Source organism: Spermophilus citellus (genome assembly GCF_964194105.1).
Source record: "Spermophilus citellus genome assembly, chromosome: 2".
Taxonomy (NCBI): Eukaryota; Metazoa; Chordata; class Mammalia; order Rodentia; family Sciuridae; genus Spermophilus; species Spermophilus citellus.
Window position 1 is genome coordinate 145,536,077 of NC_138183.1, and position 12,248 is coordinate 145,548,324.

The 12,248-nt window shown below is 44.8% G+C and overlaps 1 protein-coding gene across 7 annotated transcripts in view; it reads right to left on the reverse strand.

The window, feature by feature from the left end:
• GRAMD1B (GRAM domain containing 1B) overlaps nucleotides 1-12,020 on the reverse strand; it is a 180,447-nt gene extending 168,427 nt beyond the window's left edge. Inside the window, exon 1 of one of the 7 annotated variants that reach the window (XM_081278473.1) lies at nucleotides 10,795-12,020. In XM_081278473.1, the coding sequence (XP_081134599.1) occupies nucleotides 10,795-11,168 (374 nt within the window). In that variant the 5' untranslated portion in view covers nucleotides 11,169-12,020. The remainder of the gene's footprint in view (nucleotides 1-10,794) is intronic. The other 6 variants (XM_081278472.1, XM_081278465.1, XM_081278471.1 and 3 more) reach the window with 6 other exon arrangements.
• Nucleotides 12,021-12,248: the final 228 nt, after the last annotated feature.

A 12,248-nucleotide genomic window follows, 5' to 3' on the forward strand; every position in this document is an offset into this window, starting at 1 on the left:
AACAAATCTTTACTCCTCACACTTCAGATAGAGCCCTAATATCCAGAGTATACAAAGAACTCAAAAAATTAAACAATAAGAAAACGAATAACCCAATCAACAAATGGGCCAAGGACCTGAACAGACACTTCTCAGAGGAGGACATACAATCAATCAATAAGTACATGAAAAAATGCTCACCATCGCTAGCAGTCAGAGAAATGCAAATCAAAACCACCCTAAGATACCATCTCACTCCAGTAAGATTGGCAGCCATTATGAAGTCCAACAACAACAAGTGCTGGAGAGGATGCGGGGAAAAGGGTACACTTGTTCATTGTTGGTGGGACTGCAAATTGGTGCAGCCAATTTGGAAAGCAGTATGGAGATTTCTTGGAAAGCTGGGAATGGAACCACCATTTGACCCAGCTATTGCCCTTCTCGGTCTATTCCCTAAAGACCTAATAAGAGCATGCTACAGGGACACTGCTACATCGATGTTCATAGCAGCACAATTCACGATAGCAAGATTGTGGAACCAACCTAGATGCCCTTCAATAGATGAATGGATAAAAAAAAATGTGGCATTTATACACAATGGAGTATTACTCTGCATTAAAAAATGACAAAATCATAGAATTTGGAGGGAAATGGATGGCATTAGAGCAGATTATGCTAAGTGAAGCTAGCCAATCCTTAAAAAACAAATGCCAAATGACTGCTTTGATATAAGGGGAGTAACCAAGGACAGGGTAGGGACGAAGAGTTTGAGAAGAAGATTAACATTAAACAGGGATGAGAGGTGGGAGGGAAAGGGAGTGAGAAGGGAAATCGCATGGAAATGGAAGGTGATCCTCAGGGTTTTACAAAATTACATATAAGAGGAAATGAGGGGTAAGAGAAGAATAATACAAGTGGAAGAAATGATTTACAGTAGAGGGGGTAGAGAGAGAAAAGGGGAGGGGAGGAGAGGGGAGGGGTGATAGTAGAGAATAGGATAGACAGCAGAATACATCAGACACTAGTATGGCAATATGTAAATCAATGGAAGTGTAACTGATGTGATACAGCAATCTGTATACGGGGTAAAAATGGGAGTTCATAACCCACTTGAACCAAACTGTGAAATATGATATATTAAGAACTATGTAATGTTTTGAACGACCAACAATAAAAAAAAAAAAAAAAGAGAGTATCTGAAATCAGGACTATCTCTTGGATGTGTCATGTGGCTGCCTTTGGTGGCACAGGGGTGGCGGTCCATTGTGTAGCATCTCTTTTCACCAGCTCTAAGCATCTCCATCTGTGTCCTTCCTTCCACTTTAAACTCCATGTTCAATTTTCTGTTCTGTGTCCCTCAGAAATGTTTTATCATCTCTTCTGAGAGAAAGAAGTTTCCTCTAGCTCCAAAATCATGGGTAGAGAGTTTCTAGGCCCCCCAAGACAATTAAAAGCTATTTCTCCTATACACTGGGTACCATAGTCCTTGGAAAGTCACACACTGATTTGAACTACACAGAAAACAATCACAAGAGAGCAAAGGCGCCAGGAAAAGCCCCAGCCTTCCTAAAGCTCTGTACTCACAGCACCCAGCAACCAGGCCAGCTTGGGCTCTACATCTAGACACCTGATCCAAGGTCAGGCAACTCTCCCACTGGGATCAGGAAGAAAATTCCCCACTGGCAGCTTAGCCATTCAGATGCCTTAATGAAAAATGAGCACAGTAGAAGCCATTATCAGTGACCAGCATAGCAACTGGAGGCTACACAGCACCTGGGAGAAACTAACCAAGAAGAGCAGAATTCTCACCTGTTAATCTGCCCCATGTTTATCCTTGTGTCTTGCCTCATGCGTAATCAACACATTCAAGTGCATAACCACATGGAAACTCTTGAAATACCAACTCCCACAGAGGAACCTGGCCAGTGTTGAATCAGCCCCCAGGACTTCATCTCTACCATCTCAGTTTCCACAAATTATTTTAATCTAGAAACCATATCTACAGCCAATGGCAGGCTGTTTCTCCCAGGGCAGTCCACCTGCACCCTGGGCATTGCCAAACACTGCTGTGCTCTCACAACCCCCATGCATGTCTCCTCAGTGGCCTTCCCATCTTTCTGAATCCCTGCCTTCCGCCAGAACCAACTTCTCCATATCCACACATGCTCAAGCATGCAGGGACCTGCTGCTGCCAGGCCTTGGGAGATGGAACTGTGAAGAACTCAGACTTTGGAATCAAAAGAACATGGCCCAAAACCCAGCAACACTTCTGTTTGTCCAGGAGCAAGTTAATCTCTGAACTTCAGGTTTCCCAGCTGTAAAACGTACCTCAGGGGTTTGTTGGGAGGATTAAGTGTAATCATGTACTTAAGGCGCTTAGCAGAAAACTTGGTATGAAGTAGGACTTGGTCCCTGCCCTCAAGGAATTCTGGGTCAGTAGAAGTGTTTGCTAGTTAACCCTATCCAGCACTGACTTCTTAGTAGGCTAAACAATAACAGATCTCCTTTGCATCTGTTTGTTGCTTTGTGTTCAGAAGGACACGAGCTTTCTCTCTACCACACTCCCTGTGCTCCCTACATAGGGCAGGGCCAGAGTGGGGAGCTATACAAATAATGACCCTCTGATGGGTAGAGCATTTGAATGTACAAAATCACCTGCTCCCCTGGAAACTGCGCCGAAACCTGAAGCAATTCTTTCTCTAAGGATCAGGAAAAGAAGACAGAGAATCAAGATAAACATGCCAATGATGTATATTCATTACCTGCAAACCACACATCAATTAGGCTGGAGCCAGGCAGATAACCTAGTCTACCAGGCTGGGCAGAATCAGCAAGAGGCACTACCAATGTAGAGCCAAACAGAAACCCTGAGGTTCCAGGTTGAAAACATTCTCTAGCTACCAGGCTGCTGAACTATGAGCAATCAGGACAGGAAAGAAAGAGCCTGCAGTTGGCTGTTGCCCAATTCACTTGCCCCTTGTCCACTTTCCCTTAGCTCCTCAGAGAGGGATGAAAAGATGCCATTTTGGAAGGTGTAGCTACTCCTGATTCCTGACTTTTTGCCAGGATCCAGCAGGGGCTGGAGGGGCTCTGATACTCAGTGTAATTTTTTGTTTTTGGTTTTTTTTTTTTTTTTTGGTACTGATGATTGAACCCAGGGGCACTTTCCCACTGAGCTACATCCACAGTTCTTTTTATTTTCTATTTTGAGGCAGGATTTCGCTTATTAGCTGAGAACCTCACTAATTTGTTGAGCCTGGCCTTAAACTTGGGATCCTCCTGCCTCAGCCTCCCAAGTCACTGGGATTATAGGTGTGCAAGATTGACCCAGTTTAGATACATTTTTTTTTCCATATTGGGGATTGAACTCAGGGGCACTCAACCACTGAGCCACATCTCCAGCTCTATTTTGATTTTATTTAGAGGCAGGGTTTCACTGAATTGCCCACTCTGGGGGCAAGCTTTTAGAATTAGTACCTATAACAAAGAATCAAACAAATGATGACCCCCAGATCTTCCCCAGTCTCTAGAATCACAGATGTTAGCCACCACATCAGACTCAGTGTGATGGGTTTTTTTTTTTTTTTTTTTTTTTTTGGTTTGTTTGTTTGTTTTAGTTTCTGTTTTATTTTGATTTGGTACTGGGCATTGAACCCAGGGGTGCTTAACCACCTAGCCACATCCCCAGCTCTTTTTAACATTTTGAGACAGGGTCTTGATAAATAGCTTAGGGCCTCACTAAATTGCAGAGGCTGGCTTTGAACTCACAATCCCCTTGCCTCAGCCTCCAGAGCCACTGGGATTACAGGCATGCACCACCTTGCCTGGCCTCAGTGTGGGTTTTTAACAATCACCACAACCATCTTTGGCCAAGAGATTTAGGGAGACATGCAGTCACTAAATCTTTTCTTCTTGTCCTCCTTCTCCTTCTCCTCTTCTTCCTTCTGCTTCTCCTTCTCCTTCTTCTCCTCTTCTTTTTTTTTTAATTTTTTTTAGTTGTAGATGGACACAATACCTTTATTTTGTCTATTTATTTATTTTTTTTTATATGGTGCTGAGGATCGAACCCAGTGCCTCACACGTTAGGCAAGCGCTCTACCACTGAGCCACAACCTCAGCCCCTCCTCCTCTTCTTATATTGTTGCTTTTATTGATTTGCTTGCTTATTTGTTACAGATACTAATTCTACAAGCTTGCCCCCATCAAGTTCGGACTACATAATTTCCTGGGCTCAGAGGGCAACATAACCAGTCCCCTACCTTCCCCCCTCCCACAAAAAAAGTGTACTCTTGATGAAAGTCGGAGAGGAAGACAGAAGCCATCTTCAACGGTAGTTACCACATGACTTCCCTTCAGACAAGTGGCAGAAGAGTACAGGGCCACAGGCCTCCACCTCACCACACTTCCACCCAGTCACCCAGAAGGCAAAAACTAGTTGCGTCCAATGCCATTCTGAGCATCCCAGGTTCCAGAACCTACATCAGCTCTCCAATGAGTTGCATCTTCTTTGCATAGAAATGACTCTGCATACAGGACTTCATTACATTTTTGATGACTGATTGATTCATTAAAATTCAAACTCTGGCATGAATCAGCCTGTGGGCTCAACAGCTCACCACACCACTCTCATTTTTCCACATTCTTCATTAAGACCACCCTTGGTTGACCATTCCCATCTTCAAACCAACACACCTGCTACAACTTGAATGTATTCCCCAAATGTTCATGTTAATTCCCAAATTCATATGTCAGTGGTATTTACAGGGGGGCCTTTGGGAAGTAATTAGGACTAGATAAAGTCATGAGGATGGGTTCCTCACAGTGACATCTGTGGCTTAGAAGAGAAAAAAAGATCTGAGCTAGTGGCTTACTCTGTCTTGCTTGTGATATCCTCTGCCATGTTATGATACAGCAAGAAACCTTCACTAGATGCTGAGTTAATGCCAATGCCAAGCTCTTGGACTTCCAGCTTCCAGAACTGTGAGCCAAACAGACCTCTATTCTTTACAAATTATCTGGTTTTAGGTATTTTGTTACAGCAATAGAAGAACAGATTGGAACAGTTATCCATTTCCGTCTTCATGCCAACACACCCAAATCACTTTCATCAAGAAGTATTTGGTTCCCATTCAAAACTCAATTCTCCATAGCAAGTAGATTAATGGTTGACTAGAGCTGGTGGGATTTGGGTTGGGAGGGATTAAGGGTACTAGCTAAAGGGTACAGCTTAGTTTGTAAAGTGAGGAAATGTTTTAAAACTGCAGACGTTTATGAGTATACTAAAGACCATTGAATTAAATTATGTTTTTTTTTCACCCTGGGAATTGAACCCAGGATCTTATGCATTTTCTACCATACACTACCACTGAGCTAGACTCCCAGCTCCAAATTCAACACTTTAAATAGGTGAATTCCAAAAGTTAACTCAAAATGGATCAAGGAGCTTGATATCAAATCAGAGACACGGCGTCTGATACAAGAAAAAGTTGGCTACGATCTACATACTGTGGGGTCGGGCTCTAAATTCCTCATTAGGATACCCATAGCACAAGAGTTAATAACTAGAATCAACAAATGGGACTTACTCAAACTAAAAAGTTTTTTCTCAGCAAAAGAAACAATAAGAGAGGTAAATAGGGAGCCTACATCCTGGGAACAAATCTTTACTCCTCACACTTCAGATAGAGCCCTAATATCCAGAGTATACAAAGAACTCAAAAAATTAAACAATAAGAAAACGAATAACCCAATCAACAAATGGGCCAAGGACCTGAACAGACACTTCTCAGAGGAGGACATACAATCAATCAATAAGTACATGAAAAAATGCTCACCATCTCTAGCAGTCAGAGAAAAGTAAATCAAAACCACCCTAAGATACCATCTCACTCCAGTAAGATTGGCAGCCATTATGAAGTCAAACAACAACAAGTACTGGTGAGGATGTGGGGAAAAGGGTACACTTGTACATTGCTGGTGGGACTGTAAATTGGTGCAGCCAATTTGGAAAGCAGTATGGAGATTTCTTGGAAAGCTGGGAATGGAACCACCATTTGACCCAGCTATTCCCCTTCTCGGTCTATTCCCTAAAGACCTAATAAGAGCATGCTACAGGGACACTGCTACATTGATGTTCATAGCAGCACAATTCACAATAGCAAGACTGTGGAACCAACCTAGATGTCCTTCAATAGACGAATGGATTTAAAAAATGTGGCATTTATACACAATGGAGTACTACTCTGCATTAAAAAAATGACAAAATCATAGAATTTGCAGGGAAATGGATGGCATTAGAACAGATTATGCTAAGTGAAGCTAGCCAATCCCTAAAAAACAAATGCCAAATGTTTTCTTTGATATAAGGAGAGTAACTAAGAACAGAGTTGGGAGGAAGAGCATGAGAAGAAGATTAACTTTAAACAGGGGTGAGAGGTGGGAGGGAAAAGGAAAGAGAAGGGAAATTGCATGGAAATGGAAGGAGACCCTCATGGTTATACAAAATTACATACAAGAGGAAGTGAGGGGAAAGGGGAAAAAAAAGCGGGGGAGAAATAAATTACAGTAGATGGGGTAGAGAGAGAAGATGGGAGGGGAGGGGATGGGGGATAGTAGAGGATAGGAAAGGCAGCAGAATACAACAGACACTAGTATAGCAATATGTAAAACAATGGATGTATAACTGATGTGATGCTGCAATCTTTATACGGGGTAAAAATGGGAGTTCATAACCCACTTGAATCAAAGTGTGAAATATGATATGTCAAGAACTATGTAATGTTTTGAACAACCAACAATAAAAATTAAAGGAAAAAAAATAAAATAAATAGGTGAATTCTATGGTATGTAAATTAAAACTCAATAAAGCTATTTTTAAAAACTCAGCTCTGTACTCATCTCCTCCAGGAAATTTTCTCAGAAAATTCCACTTCAAACAGTAGAGAAAAGGGAATTATTCACTCACTCATTACCAATTTAGTCATCAACAAACATCTATGGATCCCCATGGAAGGCCAGGGACAGTGAGAGGCAGTAAAGACATAAAGATAAACAAGATCGGACTTGGAGTGTTCGAGTGTCATACTTCTGGTCCTTATATCCCCTAACCATGCAAATTTTACTCTATTCTCCACTTACTTCTCCCCAGGGTTTAAGGAGAAGAAGGGGATCTCCTGGTACTCTTCTTCGTATTTAAAGCTCAATGCAGTTAAAATTCATAACCTATGGCCCTCCCAGCTCCTTACCTTCTCCCTCATCAGACCGAATTGTGTGTCAAGCCTCAAAGACATTTTTCTCTATTGAAGAAAGGTAGATTTGGGGTGGGGAATGTGACAAGGTATGCTAATCCTCCTTAATCAAAGCCAGAGCAGAACCATTTTCTAATCTTATTTCCAAGTCACATAACATGCAAGGAGACTCAGGTGCTGCTCTGGGACATGTGAGTACTAACCTCATACTGTTAAGCACGCATCTACACCAAGTGAGAGACTCACAGAATAATGACAAGCTTTCACTCTTGACTGGCAAGAGGAAGTTTACAAAACATTTTCCCCTGTATTACCCTTGTGACCTCCCCTCTTGTGACCTTCCATTAGCCCACAGACATTCCCTTCCAAAGATGGAGGTAAACTTGCCAAGGTAAACTGATGTATCCAAGGTTCCACAGTGAATCAAACACATAATTAGGTGTGAGCTCAAGTCTTCTGACTTTAAGCTTGATGCTCTCTGCCCTCCATGGGCTCTAAATGCCAATACCTTCTCAGGCAATCTTGGTGACTACTACAGGCACCTGTTCACTTGATGGCTCACTTCTTTCCAAGAAGCCTTCTATCTCCACAGGCAAAAACTAATGAGGTTTTATTATAGACACAATCCAGACAGATTCCAACAGAGGCAGGATAGCAGTGGTGAAGAGTAGAGATCTGAATTAGACAAATTTAGGTTTGAATCCAGAGCCAGCCTTTTTCTACATACACAGCCTGCCCTCTGTGTCTGAGAGTTCTGCATCTGTGGATTCAACCAACTGTGAAGAGAAAATATTCAGATTTGGAAAAAAAAAATTCACCTAGCCAGACCCCATGGTGCACCCTTGCAATCCCAGCAACTTGGGAGGCCAAGGCAGGAGGATCACCAGTTCAAGGCCAGCCTGGGCAACTGAGCAAGACCCCATCTCAAAATAAAAAATAAAAAGCACTAGGGATGTATCTTCGTGGTAGAGTGTCCCTAAGTTCAATTCCCAAGAACATACATACACACAAAAAATTGCATCAATACTGAACATGTACAGACTTTTTTCTTATCATTATTTTCCAGATAACTCAGTACAGCAACTATTTAGGTAGCATTTGCATTTTTTAAGCGATAAGGTAATCTAGAGATGATTTACAGTATAAAGGAGGATATGCATAGGTTATATGCAAATACTATGCCATTTTATACAAGGGACTTAGTATCCTCAGGAAGTTGCACAATGAACTCCCTGTGGATACTAAGGGATAACTACAAACATATATTCATCTAATCCAACAAGCCACTACTTAAAAGGCTTTTTTCAACTTACATAGGAGGCAAAAATCCTTCCTGATTTTTAAGGGTATGATTCCCACTCAACAAAACTGAAGATTCCACCACACCCTTAAAAAACACCCCAAACCAGGAACACCTTCCTTAAATCTAAATAGATCCACCCCCATGCCCATGCCAACCAGCAAGGCAAGACTCTTTTCTCCATATTTTATACTCAATACACATAGCAGAATCTTAAGATCAAAACACGGTCTCTTTTAGAGACTCTCAGATTTGAGGGGAAAGCCAGCAAGCTGCAACAAACTCTCAGTTCAAGATTCCCTCCTGCCAAACTCACCCCATTTCTCTCTATTCTCCGGTAAGGGTAGCAGAATGACATCCCAGAACAGAAAGACTTACCCCCAGAGTCCACAGAAAGACCCAGAACAAAACTTTGCATCAGCTGGGAAAACCACGTTCAGTCATTGAAACAGAAAATAGAAACTCTGGAAGGCTTAGAATGCTCATGTTCTGCCTAACCTGACCTCACTCTTCAGCACCCAGCTCAGACACATGACTCACCTGTTCCTTCTGCCTTTCCCCATGTGGTTCCTGTTAGCCCATCTTTTGCCCTTCTCCTCATACTTTCCTGTTATTTCCTTCTACCTATCAGTGTTTGTCACGATTTGAGTCTCTTCCTCCCAAAAGTCTTCCTCTACTTCTCCAGGGTTCTCTTTTCTTGTATAATCAGTACCACATGGCATAGGATGTGTCTTCCAGAGACTCCACCTTTTCTAAAGAGTGAAACACATGTTCTCCTATCCTTCTTCTCAATTTCCACATCCCTCACTCTACCCAGCCCAACACACTCTCCTCAACATCACTACAATCGGCTGACGTCACCCTGAGCTTACAAGAACACTCAGTTAAATACTTGTTGAATTAAACCGAATGAGCCAGTTGCAGTGGTGCATGTCCTGTAATCCCAGCAGCAGGGGAGGTTAAGGAAGGAAGATGGCAAGTTCAAAACCAGCCTCAGTAACTTAGTAAGGCCCTAAGCAACTTAGCAAGATCCTGTTTCAAAAAAAAAAAAAAAAAAATTAAAAGGGCTGGGAATGTGGTTCAATGGTTCCTTGTGTTCAATCCCCATCACCCCCCTCCCCATAAAATACAATACAATGAATGAAAGTGAACAGATGGGGTAAAGGAATCCCTGGAAAAGTGGTCAATGATTCAGTTACTTCACACAAAAGCACAAATCTCTGTTAGGAGTCAGAGCCCTAGAGTCCAAAAGTAAATGAATAGGGTAGATGGTATCAATGAACTACAGAGGACTCCCAGCCCCCACAGGAAATGGACTTGGTTCAAACACAGCTTCCTGAAGCAGTTCTTGCCACCAAGGCCAAGCGAAGTTGCCCTTTGGGTTTCATACCAATTTTCCTTCTGTGGAAAATGAACTCAGCCCCCCACCACTGCCCCTCTCAGATATCACTTTTACCCAGCAAAAAAGTAGCTGGCACAAGCCACAGTGATATGGAAGTGTGACTCTGATGTGGTAGAAAATGTGACTCACTCAACATTAATACACCACCTGTACACATGTGGGTTGGTTTAAGGCAACCTAGTGTAGCCGCATGGAAAATAAAAACTGAAACGGAGTTCAGCAACCGACGTGGACGAGCCTCTTGGTAACTATCTCCATCTGTAGAATAGGAATCAGAATAGTGCTGCCAGAGTTTCTGTAAGGATACTTCCTTTCACTCTACTGATTTTTCCCCCTTTTCTTTTTTTCTGGTACCAGGGATTGAACCCAGGAGCACTTAACACATCCCCAACCCTTATTTATTTTTTTATTTTGAGACACAGCCTGCTAAATTGCTGAGGCTGGTTTTAAATTTTCGATCCTCCTGCCTCAGCCTCCCGACAGATAGGATTACCAGCGTGAGCCACTGTGCCAGGCCTGTAAGGATAAAATTTGGAGACACATGGTGAGGTGCCCTCACATAATAAGAGCTCAATAAATACTAGCTCCTGCTTTTTTATTATTTATTTTACTTTGAAGATCAAAGGAGATGGAATGCAGCAGGAAACCTCCTGCCAACGTGTCATATAATATGAAGCCCCTGGCTGGGGAAATAGGTGTCGAGTGTGGAAACTATAAGTTCAGTATCCCTGATACCCGGCGCTGAACCTTAAGCCTACTCTGGTGACAGGCTCCTGCTTTCGTCCTGGAAGTTTCCACCAGGTTGCCCTGGGGCCCTGGATGGCTCTGGGGAGGGGCGGGAAGGCAGGGGCGGATCAGGGACGTACCTGCTTTCACTGCACTCCTTCCGCTCCCTCACCCTCAGCCACTTGCGGAGAAGGAAGCGCTTTCGGCGCGGGGAAGCGCTGGGTGTGGAGCAGTTGGACCACGGGGTGTCCTCGTCGCTGGAGGGCGTAATCTCGATGGACGGCAGCTGCAGGAACTCCTTACCAGGAGCTAAAACGACAGGCAGGTCCGGCGCTAACCCGGCCTCCAGGCTCTGCTCCTGCACGTTCTTCATCCGGCGCATCTTGAAGCGCCGGCGGCGGAGCGTGGGGGTAGACGAGCTGGACCAGACCGGGCTGCTCTCCTGCGCGCCCTGCGGCTCGGGGACCTGCAGGGCGGGCAACTGCAGGTTCTCCATCATGTTGGCCGCCGGCATCGGGGTCTGTCGCCTCCGCGCTCCCTCCACGCCCTCGGCCAGCAGCCTCGCTCCGGTCTCCTGCTCGCTGCTCCCCACCCCGGCCCCTGGACACACGGTACCCTCTCACGTTAGGAAACGCTCGCGTCTCTAGCTGCTAGAAGAGCAAGTTCCTTTTCCTGGAGCGCGGCGAGGAAGGGACGCGAAGCGACGCGGCGCGCGGCCGCCCGTAGTCTTGAACTTTTCGGAGCGCGCTTCCTCCCCGCCGTCCGCCGCCGCCGGCGGGGCGACCCGGGCGCGGCGGGAGCCGCCTGCTAGCCACCCGGCCGCCCTCCTGGGGCTCCCCTCGCGCGCGCTTGTTTGTCTTCCACTTCGATCTCTCGCTTGCTTGCGTCTTTGCCTTAGCGAGACTCGGCAGCCCGGGGCCCCAGGGGGCGGCGCAGCAAACTCTCAGCGGTTTGCGTTCAGCAGACCAGGTTGGGGAACCGGCTTGACGCTGCAGGGAAGTAGAGAGCAGGAGGAAGAGGCAGTGGTAGGAGGGGAGGGAAGGAGAGAGAGAGAGGAAGCGAGACACTGGATAAAAACAAAAAAGGAGGCGGAGGAGCAGGGGGCTGGGGCGGCGGGGGGTGGGGGGCTATCCAGAAAGGGTACGCTGAAGCAGCGACAGCAGTGTAACTGTACACGGAATCCCTTGGGGAGGGATCTACCTCCCAGTAAAGGCTGCTCCAATCAGCCTGATGAAATAGGAGCACGAACCAAACTTTCTCAGAGCAATGATTGGCTGGGCAGTTCTCATTAGCAAACTCCTTGTATTTTTTCTTGGGGAGGGGGCCGAAGCGGAGGGTGAATCAATCCCCACTCTCTCGGCCACCCAAGGTACCTGGTTGAGGGAAAACTGGGGACTTTTCAACTAAATCTCTGCTCCTAACAAAGGTGCTTGCTTTGAGTTATTTGGGGTGCAGATAGGGACACGGGAAGACTTCACATAGTTATTGGGAGAAAGCAAGATTTTTGGAGGCTGCTTCCAAAATGATGAGCTGACAAGAAACGACAGTTCTGTGGCACAAGCTGAGGACACCAAACATGACATACCCAGGAAAG